The sequence below is a fragment of the Parus major genome, chromosome 12 (assembly GCF_001522545.3).
Source record: "Parus major isolate Abel chromosome 12, Parus_major1.1, whole genome shotgun sequence".
NCBI classification, from domain to species: Eukaryota; Metazoa; Chordata; class Aves; order Passeriformes; family Paridae; genus Parus; species Parus major.
In genome coordinates this window covers 13,908,132-13,925,117 of record NC_031781.1, presented here as the reverse complement: position 1 = coordinate 13,925,117, position 16,986 = coordinate 13,908,132, and the positions used below count along the sequence as shown (strand labels likewise).

The 16,986-nt window shown below is 45.6% G+C and overlaps 1 protein-coding gene across 4 annotated transcripts in view; it reads left to right on the top strand.

Annotated features, from left to right (window-relative positions):
* The window catches only part of ADAMTS9 (ADAM metallopeptidase with thrombospondin type 1 motif 9), a 79,141-nt gene extending 71,434 nt beyond the window's left edge, over positions 1 to 7,707 (top strand). For all 4 annotated transcript variants that reach the window (XR_001523890.3, XM_015640778.3, XM_015640779.3 and 1 more), the window contains 4 exons: positions 1,226 to 1,317; positions 2,770 to 2,874; positions 4,832 to 4,926; positions 5,148 to 7,707. Coding sequence is in view for 3 of the 4 variants with exons in the window: in XM_015640778.3 (XP_015496264.1) it covers positions 1,226 to 1,317; positions 2,770 to 2,874; positions 4,832 to 4,921 (287 nt within the window). In the remaining variant the exon portion in view is untranslated. The remainder of the gene's footprint in view (positions 1 to 1,225; positions 1,318 to 2,769; positions 2,875 to 4,831; positions 4,927 to 5,147) is intronic.
* The last annotated feature ends 9,279 nt before the right edge of the window (positions 7,708 to 16,986 follow it).

Sequence of the window (16,986 nt, the reverse complement as noted above, 5' to 3'; positions counted from 1 at the left end):
TCCCAGCAACACAGTGTATTTTGTGAAGAATTTTATTTAATTTCATTTGGAAATTTCATATTTTCTCTGTTCAGACTGGACTCAGACACAAAGCCTAACCAGGGAGGAGCTGCCCCCACCCTCCACCCCACTCCTCCATTTTAATCAGAGAGGTGTCAGGAGATCCCAGTGCAGGGGTCTCCACCAGGGTGGGGATGCTGTTCCCAGTGGTCAGGGCAGAGCCAGACCACGGGGAAATAATTTGTGTTGAGGGCTGGGGACATGGATTTGCAGTGGAGAAAGAGAGTACAGCTGTGCAATATGAGTAACACACTGTCTCTTTTGTCATTCCTGTGAGCTGGGAGCCCATCCCACCACCAGAGACCCTGTAGCATTCCATGGGGTTATGGTTTCAGTCCCCCTGACTCCACTGCTATCAGTTTCCAGCAAATGTTTTAAAAATACAGCATATTGTTGGGAGTTCATTCAGTAAATAGCTAAGTGGTTTCTTAGCAAATCAAAATCCTTCCCTGTAAAACGACTCTTTATCTGATAAGTGGGTTTTATCACTTAATTTTCAAGACCTCCCAGTCTATCAATCTGTAAAAAGCAACTAATAATCTGTAAAAGCTCCTAGGTAAAGATCTCAAAGGAACCACCCTCCGGGAATTTGATACCAGCCCCCTTTGAATTTCAAAAGCAGCTGGGCACCTACCTCTGTCAGGCAGGAGCTATCTCACATCCCCATCTAAATGAGTCTCAGTTACTTCAGATCCCTCCAGAGCAAAATACTCCAATTCCCTTTGAAAACCCGACCCCTGGGCTGGGGCAGCCAGGAGAGCAGAGATGTTGTTTGCTTTTGTTTAAAAGAGAGATTTAGAAGGTGCTGTAGCCTTCTTGAAAGTGGGGAATTTTTTGATAGTGAAATAAACCTCAAGTCAAGGGTTTGAGTTTTGTTGTTATTTATATCTTGGTCCCAAATCACCAAAAGATTTAAACTGAGCTAAGTGTCCTGCTAAATTCAGTGTTCATGTGCTGGGAATCACATGTGAGATGAGTCAGGAGATTTAATATTAAAAAATATAGTAATCTTGATTCCATAAAAATACAGTAGTCTTGACGTCATACATTAATGTGGGAAGCCAGCTTTGGTGAATTTAAACATTAGCAAAGAGCATGTTTACGTTTATTTTGTTTCTTTCCCTGCATCTTTCTTTCCATGTTGCTCACCAACTCTTCTCCACAGCAACTGATTTACAGTTTGCACAGACACATGATGGACGACCTGTTCCTTATGCCACTGCTGGGGACTGCTACAGTGCTGCCAAATGCCCGCAGGTATTTGACAAGAGCATTTAACAGGAATTGGTGCCATTTGTTATGTTCAGGCCCTCTTAATTACTGCTGGTCGCAGCAGCCCAACTTCTGTGAGTGGCACATTCTTATCTCAGTGATCTGAAATTTTTCCCTTTGTGAATGTGGAGAAAGTGATGGAGAAAGTTCCCTTTGTGAACGTGAAGAAAGTAGTTTCCATTTTCCATGTTATCAGGCCAGTGGCTGGCTAAGAGACATTCCCTAGGGACCCAGTAAAGGAGAAAAGGAAGAAGAAAGAGTCTGTGAGGGGAGAACTGGGTTTTGCCAGCATAGCTGAAGACAGGGGGATCGGTCTATGACAGGACTTCGTGGAAATGCTGGGCAGAGAGAGCAGTAGGGAGTAGATGCTTTTTGAAAGTCTGTAGGGGACAAATAACACTGTGTTAGGGATGGCTTGCTGCCTGTTCCCAGCACACCTGCGTTTTGTGGGGCTGGGGATGATAAGTGATCTCTTTGGGCAGTCCAAGGTATTGGGTGGGCATTGTTGGCAAAGGGCATTAAACAGGGAGTCGCTGCAGCAGACAGCAGAGCACAAACCTCTGCATCCCCTTCCCTCCCTGCTTTCAGAGCTGACACCTTCCTGCACAGCTCAGCAGCTTAGAGATTGACTCCTTACCTCAGGAATGCTCATAAATGCTAATATCCATCCACCTGACCCAGTTTGCTCCTCACAGAAAATCAGCATTCCCAAGACAGCAAGTGCAAGGAGCAAAGCTCACAGCCATCTGGTACTGCACGGCCGTGCTGGGCTGTGGGTCAGCCCGGGGATGTGTCCAAAGGATCCCTCCATGGGTCCAGAAACTGGCAGGACTGCCATGGTGCATATGATGCTGGCATACTCTTTATTTTTCTATCCATCTTTTTCATTTTGAGAAAGGGTGGAATTAATTGTTTTAAAGAAATAAGCAAATGGAAGAGTTTTTATTTCACTAGTCTGGGGAAAAAAAAAAACAAAACAAAACAGTGGAAAATAAGGAAAACAAGGACAAGTGTGCCCTCTCCAGTTGAGGAGGGAGCAGTGACAGTGACTGCAGCACATCCCTGAGGTTCCTTCCCATCAGCTGCTGGAGCACGTCCGGCTCTGCAGTTTGCCATGGGAAAGCCAACAATGCCCTCAGCCGGCAGAGAAGAAGCAGTGCAAAACCGGGAAAAAACGGTGCAAAACCGGGGTAAAGCAGTGCAAACCTGAGGAGAAAAGGCAGTTCAAAAGCAGTCTGAAGCTCCTCCTTCTCTGTCTTCACCGAGGAGAAGGAATTCCTAATGTGAGCCATGCTGTGATTTGTGGTGATCATGGCCAGAGCAATGGAAAACAAGGAAAACATTGCTGTCAAAATCCTGTCAGAAAAGTGACACCGTGGCATGCCAGGAGTCTGGAGCATGCCATTTTGGGATAACCAGACTTTTCTTGTTTTTTAGGGTCGCTTCAGCATAGACCTGTACGGGACAGGCCTGTCCCTAATGGGAACAGCCAAGTGGCTCTCACAGGGGAATTACGCGGTGTCGGAAATTCAGAAATCCCCAGTAAGTTGTAACTTTAATTATGGCTGTACCTGCTCATCAGAAGTTTTTAATCACCACATTGTCATTCATGGCAACATCTTCCAATAGAGACTAACAGAAAATGAACATCTGACATTAAAGTGTTGCACGTAATTGTAGTGGGGCGAGACCCTCGCGGGTTTAACTTGATCAGGTTTAATTAATTAGTGAGCCTGATTAACTATGAAGCTGAAAGCACTGAGTGCTGTGGGGCAGACATAGTCTTAATCAGTTTCCTGAGATGTCCAGCACGGAGTGTGCATCACAGGGCAGGGCAGCAGGACAGGGTCAGGGCTGCAGAGGAGAGCTGGACCTGCAGTTAGGGTCTGGTGCCAGGCAAGTTCCCAACACATTGCTGGTAAAGCGTGGAGGATGTGGACCTTCCTGCTGGTCTGGGGTTATCTCTTAGGAAAATCTCGAGTCACTGGAGTGTTGCAGAGGCACCATCCCCTGTCACTACCTGTGGCTCTGCTGGCTGGAGCCTCAGGGTAAGCCAGGCAGCCCTTCACAGTCACTCACAGCCAAATTTGTACTTGTGCTGTTTAATTTGCCTGCCTGTTAACACCTCCTGCAGTCACTGTGTGCCTTCACTCTGTTGCTTCTGTGTCATATTCTGAAATGGTAGAAACCATTGCTTTTTTGGCTGTTCCATCATGTGAGTCATCCCAATTTCCCGTTAAAACTCTCCAAAGGAGGTCACCATCATTTAACAAACAGCAGTTTGCAAAATATCTTCTCCTGTACTGCTTTCAGTCTCCCCCCAGGCTCTGGGGAGCATGAGTCTCCTCTGTGCTGGTGCTCTTAGAGCAGAATTAATGCTACAGGTCTGACCATGCTACAGGTGGAAGAGGACCAGCACAGACACTGTATGTCCATTCTGGCTGGTGCTCTTCTGTTTTTCCCTTCTAAAAGGAGAGAAGTCGACTTTGGGGTTGCAGAAAACATCATAGCTGGCAGGATTAAAACAACCTTTAAGGAACAGGGGTGCTCAAAAATCCTCCACCACCTGGTAGCATCTGTCAAGTGCTGTTCCAAGGGCATAATTGTCTGCAGGAGCAGAAGAAAGAACGGTGTAGTGAGAGGAGATGATAGCAGCCTGCTGCAGTCACAGATCAATAGTGTCAAGGGCAGGGTGGAGCTCGTTTAAAAATAAATGCTTTGTGCAAGCTTGTTGTATGCTTAAGTTCAATTTTCTGGTAATTGAGGGTTGAATTCCCCTCAAGGACTGTCTGTCTATCGTATATCGTAATGACCAAGAGGAGAAAGACTCTGCAGAGGTGAGATAAGGAAGGTCAGATGGAGGTATTAATCTCCTGACTCAAATCCAGAGTTGCACCCTGCTTGCTGGGCTCACCTGGAGACCAGGTCAGCCTCAGGACTGCTCCATACTTGTCCTTTCTGGCTGTGGGGAAGGGAGGAGGGTTGGCACCTCACCCCATCACTTTCCCTCCTCTGTTGTCTCTGGAGCCACTCCAGGACTTTCCCTTCCAAGTGGATATTTCCTGGTATTGCCTGCAAATACCCTTTCCATGCCCTTGCCATGCACAGGCAGAGCTGAGCAGTTGTTACTGACCCCGAGTGGTTTTGCTCTTGCATGAGCCAATGTTTTCTACTCATTACTGTTACTCAACTGCAGGGCAAACTGGAGAAAGCAGATACCTTTGAGATACCCTACAAATGGCCTTCTCCTTGGGCAGCTTTCAATTTAATAAATCAAAACTACCCTTTCCTATTTGTGTCCACCATTTGACCTGCTAGCACTAAAGAGAATTACATTTATGTATATTTGAAGACAGCAGTGACTTCATAGATTGATTTTGGCATGATTTGTTTTCTTATTGATCCTAAAAACCGTGGCTTGAGTAACCCAGACCTGGCCCTTCTACAGCATGGAATTCCTGAGCTCTTACTGAGCTGTTATTTCTGATTTTGCCTGCAGGATGGTACCAAAGTAGTAGGAAGATGTGGTGGTTACTGTGGGAAGTGCACTCCATCATCTGGAACAGGCCTCGACATTCAGGTGTTATAGTAGTGGTGAGTTCTCAGCTACTTCTGCATGAGGGAAAAATCTTCCCCAAAATGCCCTGAAGGAGCAGATCAGGACATGCTTGCAAAAAGACATGGAGTGCATTGGTGACAAACACCTCCCCACCTTACTGGCACCCACTTTTGCTCTGCTCTTGTGCCAGTTTCTCTAGTGAGATGTTCCAGAGGCCAGGATGACTCTAAATGTGCTCCTTTTCTGTGTTTTCCAGGTTCTCTGGGAGCAGCCAAGGGAGATGAGAGATGGATGAAGGATAGTGATGCAATACCTCTGCCTTCCACTTTTATATCTGTGTATATGTGTATATAGATTGCATATTCCTAATGTACAGTATAATATTTATGTTTGGGATTATTTATTTTGATTTAATATTTTTGTACGTAAAATCATTATATTAAGGCTGCTTTTACTATTTTTATTTTTTATTGTTAAATTCTGCAGTCAAACCACTGCATTTTGCATACTCTACATTATATGTAGCATTATGACAAGTGATACTTTATTGTCACTGTATTCAGTTGTTTACTTTCAGTCAGTAATTTTCCTTCAGTTTTGGGCTGCTTTGGCCCTCCACGGTGCTACACAATCTGCATAGGGGTATTTTTGGCATTTCAATCTGTCTTTATGTGAGGAAATTAGACAAGATGTGCTTAAATTTTTATTTTTAGGGATTAGGCTGACAGCACTCAAGGAAAACATGACAATGAATACTGTGCTAGTTGCATTAGCAATCTTTTATCTTTTAGGTATGTTTTAAATTTCACATGACCTCTGTGGCCAGTGCTGAAAGGACTGGTTTGGTGCTAACATGATATTTATTAATGCTCTGTAGTTTTAGTTAATCCAGTGCCTTTATCATTGAAGAAAGGGATAAAGCAGAAAAATTGTCAGGCAATTCAATCATGATCTACCCGAGGTTTTGGAAAATTCCTGCAGATGGATCTTCAGCTCAAGCCCCTTTTTTTTAGAGTTCTGAAGTGAACTCACTTTTTAAAAAAGCATATCTTTGTCTCCTAATTGCATGTGCCACTGTGCTTCCTGACTCCATCTGGAAGCGGGGTATTAACTCATCCCAGACAGGCTGATCAGGCCATATGTTTCCCTGGGCTGTGTGCTCAGAAGAGATGTCTTTTCTCACAGACTTTGTTACAAAACCCTAGCGTGAAGCTGAAAGCATCCCTGTGGTGTTCCCTCCCCGTGGGGCTGGTGAGGACCATGGGGACAGCACGCCCCAGGGATGGGGACAGCACGCCCAGCCAAACACCCCTTCTCTTGGCCAGGGTACTCCCCTGCAGGCATTTGCAGCATTTCCCCAGCTTCCTACTCACTCCCAGACCATCTGCAAAGGGAGGCTTCACTGCCTCCTTTCAACAAGATCACTCTGTACCTACAGATGATTCTGCCCCCCCTTCAAAAGCAAGCCGCTTTACGCCTACTCCTGTGTTGCTTTGGATCTTCCTGGTAAAGCATCTGTGCTCCTCGCCTCTCCTCATTCCCATGTACAGCCAGACATTTGCTGTTGGCTTTTTTTTAATCAAACTGAGGAGCCTGTCCCTTAGGTGTGGTGGCTCCTGCCTGTACATAGCCCTCTGCCTGTGGCACACCACGCTTTCACAGAGCTTCGCAGCACATTGAACGGGGGTGATGTGACCAGGTTATTGTTGTAGTCTGTGACTATGATCCTTTATCGCTTTCTCCACAACTTTACTTAGTGATAGGAAGGTGCTGCCCTTTCACCTTACATGTGGAGGCAGCCAGGAGCACAAAGTACAAGGAAAGGAAGCTTTTCAGCACAAAATTACCAGCAGTTTGGAAAACCAAAGAGGCTTATCTGCTACTCCAGATAACTCTTCCCATTTTGGATGCAAGCAGTTACCAAACACAACCTCGGGATCTTGTGTGAGTCTTTTACAGAGCTCCCCAAAGGATGTGTAATCAGTGTGTTACAAAAGAGTAGGATCAAAGGTGATAAAGGATGTGATCCCTGGATTTATAACCTGTGTGTGCCGGGCTGTGTTCAGCCTTTGGAGTGAAACCTGTCAGCCTGCCAATCAGGGCCTGACACATTCCTGTCAGCTGGGAGACATCTCACAGGCAGGGCTGTGGTGCAGCCTGGCAGCTGAAGAACTGGTGAAGGAAAGAGGAAAAAGGGAAAGAGAAAGAGAGAAAAAAGGGAAAGGGGAAAGGACTAATAATGGAATAGTGATTTTTCTAATGATAGTTGCTTATGTATAAATTCTGTAGGGGAAAAGGGAAAATTGCACTATGAACTTTAGAAAGAAATAGTGGTGCTTTACCACTGGAAGTGAATTGCTATTTATAAAAAGAAATACTGTTTTGACCTGTACACATTCATTTCTACCATCTAGTTTCAGAGCAGCTATTAACAGAGCTAGCAGAACCTAAAAAATACAAAATAAACTATAAGGGAAAAAATGACAGAGCACTGATCATGACATTGCTTAAGAGTCATCATTAAATAGAGCAGATTTTGAGGATCAGAGACAATAGACATTTCTTGTTCAGGAAAGAGCTCTGGATTTGGTATATCAATGCCATTATTTTTCTACAAACTGGGGTATTTTTTTGCAAGCACTTTCCTGTACAATGTTTCTTTTCTTTCTGCTTTTACTCAAAAGGAAATGAGAATACCTGTATGGCATGTCTGTATGGTCTTGCTGCATTTGCCATCGTATTTCAATACCTGTGTGCTACTATAGAGGCAAAATACTTTGTACACAAGGGAATAATACATTGAATGGTAAACATTCCTTTCTGTACTGGTGTTTATTTTCAAGGTTTGGGTTTGATTGTCCCATGCAAAAGGAATGAGGGATGGGAAGAATGCTGTTTATATGGAGCCATGCCCCAAACCTGTGTTGGGGTCTATGGACCAGGGACCACCTTGAAGAATGGCCATGACCACCCACTCATGTCCTGCTGCTTGGAGAGACTGATGCTCCCAAATTTCTGTCCAAAGAGGACTGCTCCAGGGTGCATAACATACACAAGCACATCTCAGAAATGTCCCATGCGTTGTTCAGACATGTCTGGTGACTGGCTGGTGCTTCAGTGACCAGGGACATCCTTTAACATGGCATGTAAGGGAGACAAGCAGTTCATTTTGCAAATGTGTTTGAAGGATGAGCTGGGATAATGGGCCTGGTCCACACCACTTACAGTGTTATGGAAAGAAGTGTGAAAAAAAAAAAAAAACAACAAACCAACTTTTCTAAATTGGAAAAGCTAGTATCAAATATACAAGAAAATTCAGGCAGGAGAAATTTGGTTTAAAAGGAAGCAAATGTAGGGACCACCTCCCAGGATGGCAATGAACTGTTGAAGTGGAACCAGTCTTACATCACCACTGCCCCAGATACTGCAGGTAAGAGTGACGTTGCAATTTCTGCCTTCCCTTGTATGTTCTTCATGCTTTGTCTCAGAAAATGCTGCAGGTATCAGTGCTGGCAGGTCCAGCCTTTTCCAGCTTCTGTTTTCAAAGGAGAGAGGATTCTTCCCTTGTTCTGTCTGAAACACTGTCAGATGCAGAAAACAGAACATACAGTGTTTCAAAAGCTCTATTTTTATTTTAAATTACCAATCTCATAAAAGTGTCTTTTCTATCATTTATCCTTAATAAATTATTACAAAGATTTTAAATGTGAGATGCTGTGGAATTAATACACAGACCCTGAATCGTATTTAATCTTCTAGCCCTGTATAATGAAAAATCATTTTAACACTCAGTGCTTGGGTTCTGTGTGCTTAGTGCTGAGGTTCTGTGACAATTGCAGCACTCTTCCTCTGTCTCTTTGTTCAGATTCAGAAACAGAGGTGATTGCTTGATCACTTTGGCCTTCTGCCCCAATGATGGGCATTTTTCTTCTACAGAAAAATAAAACACATTTTGTTGAAGGCTGTTGGAAAGCCATGTCTCGGAATTACTCCTAAATCAGGATATATGATTCCTTTCCTTCCTTTCCTCATAGCCACACTTTGAAAACAGTATTGAAGAGTGCAGAGAGACCTGTTTTACAGTGTCTTTTCCAACACAACTCCTCAAAGAGATGACTGAGGGCTGACTCAGAAGAAAGCATTCTGTCAGGGGAAGAGCACGGAGGTGAGACACCTCCCATTACCAGGCAGAGGCACAGCAATCCAGCCCAGCCCAGGAGTCATTAACAGCTGGAGTGGCTCAGCCCTGCGTTAAGTTCTCCCATCACTTGAACTCTTCAAATGGAGAACTCTTTCAATCAGGTCGCTGCAAGAGCCGTGTTCGAGTTCATCCAGAAGTCACAACCCTTTGTAGTGTTGGTCACGAAGCGGGAGGGGATGAGTCCCTCTGCGGTACAAATTCCTGCAGGCAGCTCTCCGGCTTGCGTTCAGCAGGAGGAAGAAGTGATGACCGAAAGTGGTGCCTGTCAGTCTCGCTCCGATATTTTCCAAGTATTTTCGCTTGTGAAGGGATCCAGGCAATTGGAATTGTAGCCTTCCAGAAGCAGATTTAGTTGACAAGTTTCTGACCTCTCTTTGCAATAGCGAGATGAAGAATGCTAAGAAGTTATTTTCAGCCTTCACAGAAGAGTCTGAGTTTCCACTTCAAAGTTGGCTTAATTTTTCAGCTATTTAATATTAGCAAATATAAGGCACAGATTTTGGGGAGGGGAGGAGGAGGGGAAATCGTATTTTTACCTAACCCAAGTGCCGTTTATACTATGTTTCCTGGGGAGATTTCTTTTGTTTGTTCCAGTTGGAAACAAAAAAAAAACAACAAACCCATCCAAACAAAAAAACCTGTGAAATTTTCCATGAAATTTCTGCCTCTCAGAAAATTCTGCCTCTCTCTAGTTATACATTTTGGTTCTGAAGTGTTTGGAGATGTGACCTGTTGACTGTAAGTACAAGAAGATCTGATGTTAAGCAAGAGGAGGTAGAAATGCATTTCTCCTTTGTGCTGCTGATCCAGGTCTTTGAAGGCAGAATATGAAATGCAGAGGCTGAGGATCCATTTCCACCAGGAAAAACCTCAGTTCTGCTGGGAGCAGAATGGTTTCCACATTACATCTCCTCACAGGCTTTGGCACATGCCTGGCTCTAATGATCAGTCTGAGCCGTCAGCAGCAAGATCAAGCTGCAGCTAATTAAACATGTGTTGGTAGTCAGTGTCTCCATTTCTGAAGAGACAGTGTGAGAAGAGCCAGAAGCCTGGAGTAATCTCTGAATACAAAACCCTTTGTATGAGGGGCAGAGGGTGCAGGGGGAGGCAGGGCTCTGATATTCTCTCTTAAAATCATTACTTGGCTCCATTCATATGCTTATAATTTCTTCATCCTTCTTTAGTCGGCGACTACATTTCAGATGAGCAATTAAATTAATCAGGTCTTTCCTGCATTGTCCTTTTCTAATCCATCCTCGCTGGCTTGCTGACCTTCCTCTTTGAAGCTATTCACTGCTCGCTGCCTGCCTTCCCCAGCCCCACACAGAAAGGACATTGCCTGTGAAACGCTTTCATTGCTCCCGAAAGCAGGGAAGTGGGAATGGCTCGCTGCAAACTCACGGGCAAGAACAGACATGTCCAGGTTAGTTGATGTTACTGGTAAATACAAGCAGCAGTAAATACAAGTGGTGTCTCCAAGCCCCTCAGGTGGGAGCGAGGCCGCCTACAGCAGAGGATGCAAGCAGGTACCAGATGCTGCCAGAGGCTGGAGCTGTGGCCTCATGCATGGCTTGGACTTCCCAGATGAAGTTTCTCAGCTTGGTCCCAGGTTGGAGTAATCCTTTGGAGAGGATCCACGTGTGTAGCGGTGGGAGCATGCAGCTCTGCACTTCCCACTGAGGCTGATGCTGTGCCAGAGCTCACAACAAGCAGGTTCACACTGGTAGCAATCTTTCCCTGCTTCAGAAAACGCAGCACAGCTGAACTGGCAAACAACTGAGACCTAGAATAACAATCCACGAGCTCCTGAAAGGAGATGTAGAGCAGCAGTGGGCATGGAGGTTTGTTTCCTGGCAGCACAGGAGGAGCACGGTGAGTCTGAGCTTTGTCTGTGGGAGCAGTAGGCAATGGCCTTTCTTCTTACCTGTGCTGCTGAAACACTGCTGTCTGTCCCTCCTTCACTGTTCTCCTCCCAGGGTATCCCTGAGCACACCATGTCTCCTCAAATCCACGTGTCTCAGGGGGACAGTCCACCCAGAGCTGTGGTACCGGTGATCTAAGGAAACCCCAGAAGGCTCTGCTGACTCTCACTTGAGCTGCTGCTCCATTCAGGTAGGGCAAACAGAGAGGTGATACCCTCCGGATCCACTTTTTAGAGATATTTCTAAATTCTGCTGACTGAACTGCATAAAGTGGGGTGTCCTCAAGACATTTCAACAGCTCTTGTCAACAATGACAGCTTCATCTTGCTCTGTGTGGAAAAATGCAGTGGGTGTGCCTTGTGCTGGTGCAGAGCTCACCTGGAATAACCCCTGAGAGCTGCCTGCCTGCCCTGGAGAGGCTGTTGCCCAAGATAACCTGAGTGTATCCTCCTCTTCAGCTTTCCTCCACATTGTGCAAGTGCTATGTGAAGCTTTCCAGGTACGACTGGCATTCAGATTTCACTAATGGCTTTTTCCCATCTGATCATTCCCAATGGCTTGGGCCTTTCAAGAACTCAAATGTGTGGCAGCATTTAACTTGGGAGAATCAGCAGCTTTTGACAGCAGGTGTGCCCTGAGTTTGCCTTGGCTAAAGAACTGCTGGATCCAGCAGACAAAATTAGCACCCATATAAAACCTGATAACATTGGTGTCCAGAAAAGAAACCATTTCTGGCATCTCAGGGCCACAGATAAAGTTTTCTGATTTTTCCCTTTGACCAGCTACCTAATTTCTCATGATCTGAGCTACCACCAGCAGCCTGGTTTTGCCAGGCATTTCTCTCCCCTGTTTATAAACAGGTTTGAACCCTGTAAAATGGTAAGTAAAATACTCTTTTCTCCCAATCAAAAAAGACAATAAAACAGCTTTAAAAACATGAGTAAAAGGACCTTTCCACCTGCAGGGTGGCAAATGAATGATTAATGTGAGGGATTGCAGGACATCTGTGACACTTCCAGGTGCCGTGGCAAGGGAAGGGCAGGATGGCTTCACTCCTGCCAGCTCACCTCCTGCCGTGCCCGCTGACACCTGCCTCTCTGCCAGTTACCCTAAATTGGTTTGTTTTTCCATATCTTCATAAATGGTCCTGAAAAGTCAAAGTAGCATGGCAGAAGTGTTAATTTACAGCATAAAGTAAATAATTCTGCTGCACCAAAGAGAGCTCCAGGGAGTGAGGGGGGGATAGTAGAAAATTACTTGTTGCTATAGCGCAAGGATGTTGTGTGCAAATTGGCAGAGTCCCACCTGATTGCTTTGTTTAGCCTCAAATTGAAAGGCATTAAGCAATCACCTGAACCGGGGCCATCTCCCACCCCCTTTGTCAGCGAGGCTGGGAGAGCTGTGCTGAGGGGTTCCTGGGACTGACAGCACTGGGAAAAGCTGAAGCACTTTCACCTCATTTCGGGAAGCAACAGCCTGAAGGATGAGGAGAGGGATTGAAAGGAGCAGGAGGGAGGGAAGGGGGCCTGTGACACTCTGCCACGCTGGCATCAGATGCCAGGGTCCCTCCAGCACCTGAGCAATGCCCAGTCTGCCCAGTCTGGGAGGGGCAGGTCCCTTTTTGAGAGGGTAAGTTTTATGTATCCACTTGGCTCTGCATTTCATAGCAGGTGCTCCTCTCCACAGAGTGGGACTGGACTCCAAGTTTTTATTGGTATGGACTCCAACTCCCAAATGCTATTTACAGGGAAATTGAAGACCGCCTTCAAAATTAACAATAGATGGCTATTAATCTTACTCAGTTACCTAGCAACTAACACAATAAAATCCTAAGGTTAAAAGGAGAAGGGTTATTTGGAGATACCTTGGGGAGCACATAATGGCCATTTGCATTCCTGGGTGGGAGGACACAAAAAAAATTCCTGGGATATTTACAAATGAGTGTATTGATGAAAGAAAAAAGGTGAAATTACTCAGTACCGTTTTAATCAAAATACCTCAGAACAGAGAAATCTAACAAAAAAAGTAGTAGTCAAATGGCTGCGATAAAGACCACTCAGTAAATGCATGGTGATCTACAGAAGGGTTTGTTAAGTTGCTAAGCCCACTTTGTTGCCATTTGTGACATTTGAAGTGTGTGAACTGCAAAGTAACCGTGTAATAAACGTTCAGAGTGAATCTGACCATTACACGCCTGATGGAATATGCCCCAGAAAATCCTACGCAGTGCAAAAAAAATTTAAAACCAAAGTAACATAGCATGATTCATCCCGGCCTGGGTTCCTGTTATGCACAGCACAGATTGAAATTCCATATCCCCACCTCAAACTGGGGTTTATGCACAGCCTTTTCTGCCTGCAGTAATTGTAAATCTTGGAGCTGGAAATGAGTGGAAATACTGAGAACTCCTAAAAGACCCTCATGGGGGCACATTTACCCAGGAAGAAGAAGGCTTGGTGGAGGAACGATGCAGCAAATTAGATGCCTGGTCCCCAGCACACTCCTTCAGCAGCTGTGGCACTTAGAGGTATTTTTAAGCCCTGCTTTTGCTGTTTGAAAGGCTTCAGACAATAACTTCCTAATAACAGTCAGACATTTATTACCTTCAGGGTACTAGATGGAGACAGGATTCATGTTGAGCTGTAATTCACCTGCACAGGCTGCTGGCAGGAGGAACCATGAGGGAACTGACTCGGTATGCAACAGCCAAATTCACCTTGACATCACAGAGGGGAAAAATGGATGTCCAGCATCAAAATGAGAGCTGCTTTCTGCCTTACTCCAGTGCTTTCTGCTGGTGCTACCCCTGCCCCAGTGCTGATGGCCAGGGCTGGACTGAAAGAGGCACAGGGGTGCCAGAGCTGATGGGGGGATGCTGAGAGCTTCCTGCATGTGACTGTTTTGGAGGTGATTTCCTGACATGAGGCATGGTGTGCAGGATAGAAAAGCCAGGGGCACTTTCCTGGAAAGACTAGCAAATTTTCCTGGCTTCACACACAAAACTGGTTTGTCTGCCAGCTAACTCCCATCCAGAATTGCTGGACCAGAGCTGGAGGCAGACTTTCCATGATCTTTGGTGGCACAAGTTGTCCCCATATTTCCCATCCCCTGATTGCAGCTACTGCTGTGGACCTGCAGCTCCTCTTCCTAGGTGGTAAGGACTGCCAAAAGGGCTTGGACACAATCACTGCTGCCACTGCACGTGCTGGTGTCCCCCATGGGATGGAGGTCACCAGGAGAAGAGACCTAATGACAGCTCTGCCCTGCATCCTGAGCTGCTCTTCTGCACAGATCTATCCCATGCCAGTCCCTGTTCCACCTACCTTGTGACCAAAAGCTAACACAGGAGCTGCATTTTACCTTTCCCTGAGCTCTTTGATTTTCATCATAATTATATCTGTAATATCAGGTACAAAAGGGAGCAGGAAGCAAAAAAGCATCCCTGTCATTTCCCCCTTCCTGGCCATCCACAACTTCAAAAGAGAAATGGGTACAACTCACAGTGCATGAATGGAGCAAATTGGGTTTTAAACTGGTTTAGTCATGAGAAGGGCTAGGAGAGTCATCCCTAGGCAGGTTTGATTGAAACAGAAATGGGAGGGGAAGATGACGTATGGAACAATTTAAGTGACAGCAGAAACAATAATTTGTCAGACAAACTGTCTAGCATGTATTATACATGTGTGTCTGTTTCTGAGCCTATTTGACAGCAGTATTTGACACCCCCCACCTCCAAGCTGAGTCTGCCTCCACTCAAGAGGAAGATCTCCATGTCTATAAAAATAATAATGCAAAATCCCCTTTTGAAAGTAGCTCTTGTGGCAGCACAGGTAGGGCTGGAGCTGTGTTGCTGTCCCCTGCCCACCCAGCCATGCCAGGATGGTGCATCATCCCCTTTGCACATGGTGAGAACAAGGGAGTGGGAGTTTATTTCCTGAGAGATCTTTTACTCTTGGCAGCTTTTCTGGGGGAGGAAAGAGAAGAGGAGCAATCAGGCCAATGAGATAATGTATCCCCTCCCTTTCCCAAATGCATCCCAGAGATGATGTTCTGGCCTGGCTCTTTCCTTATGGAGATGGAGCATCTGAGCATCCCTAAAAGTGGATGGAATCCTCCAGAATAGCCTGTCATTTACCCTGGATGTCTCAGACCAGAGAGAAATTGCTGCTCCCATGAGATATTTAGGTGAGCAGGAGTCCCTAAGGACCTGACTTCACTGGGGTCTGTGCTACCTGAACATTTTTCTGGCTCTGCATGGACCAGATTTCCCCAGATCCCTCTGCAGGCACAGCCGAGCAGAAGCAGTGAGAACCCCTCACCCCTCTTATCTGCATCTTCTGCACTCCCAGGCTGAGCCCTCATCTTTCCTCTTCTGAACATGCTGATGCAAGCCTTGATGCTCAGAGCCTCCCCTGCCTTTTGCTTGTGTCACCCCTGTGCCTGCAGTGTCTGCTGGAGGATACAAGCATGCAGGGTGACAGGGAAGTTTGGTGGATAGCTTGGAATGGAGGGAAGGGATGAGGCAGCCTTGTTCTAGGTAGCAATTTAGGACCTGCATCTTCATCAGAAGACTGGAGCTGTGATTCAGTACAGCCACACCTCCAAGGAATTTATTCTCCAACTTTGACTTACATTTGCTGTTTTAAACTCACAGCATATGTCCTCACCAGCCCTGCTATTGAGGGCACACAGCATCTCTTGCAACAGCAGAGCAATTAAAGAGGATTTGCAGGTCACCTTTAAAGCATTTCCCATAGCACGTTGAATCTTGTTATAAGTCCTGTATCCAATACTGCTTTTATTTCAGCAATTTTAATTGGAGTTTTAAATATTCTGAATCTTATGCAAGACACCCAAAATGCTGGAGATTTTCAGGCCCTCTCTTGACACCCATTCCCTGAAATCCCATTTTTCTGTACAGATAACAGTAACTCAGCACCCTGATGATGTATTCGACATTGGATACAGGCTGTAGGTAGAGATATTTCAATGAGGTCAAACCCCAGTCTGCAACCAGTTGTCCATTGTGTGATGAAATGTATACTTGGAGAGATCGCCTCTTCCCTTGAGAGTTTATAACATATTCATGCACCACTGTATGAGTTGGAAACTGGGAGAGAAACCAAGAAGGAAAATGATGAGGAAATTTAGCAGAAGGGAGCAATAGAGGGAAGCTTGGAGGGTTTTGGAAAGGTAAAAATAGCAACCACAGAAAAACAGAGCAGGGAGTATCCAATATTTTCCCAGTGCCATGAAGAAAGACTGTGAAAAAGAAAATTTTCTCCATGATAAAATTCTCTATGTGGAGTTTGTTGGTTTTTTTTTTTTCTTAGGTTAGATTTGTTTTATTTGGATTTAGTTATTTTAAGGAAGCACAGTATTTATGGCAGGAAAGAGTGCAAATCTCCCCAAAACTTTTTGCCGGAGACTCTTCAAACGACCACCTCAGCTACACAGTTCCCAGCCTCATTTCAGCCTCCCAGGGAGGAAAATACAAGAGAATTGACAAAAATGAGAACTGATTAAATGAAAAAAAAAAAAAAAAAAAAAAAGAGATTATCAAAGGGTTGCCATTTTAACCAGCTGTGAGGGCAGCAAGGCAAGGGAACAAAGAGGCAGAGAAGGAGGGGAAGGAGCTGACAGGATCTGCAAACAACCACAACCCTGGGTGAAGCTGTGAAATGCTAATGGGCGAAGCTGCTCCAGCCCCACTGGGGAAGAGTTTCCGAGGAGCTCTGTGCTCTGTGAAGCGTTTGCTGCTCCTCCTCTCCCCACGGTTCATTTTGCTCTGCCTTGCGCCAGATGTGCTGCTTGTTTGCAAACCCCAGGGGCACGGGGAGGTTGTTGGTGGTGGGCATTGCTATTAGTGCACTGTGTGTATGACAAGAGTGGGCTGATGCATTGGCAGCCCCACGGCTCCCAGCCCCACGGATCCCAGGATCACAGCTCCCAGCCCCACGGATCCCAGGATC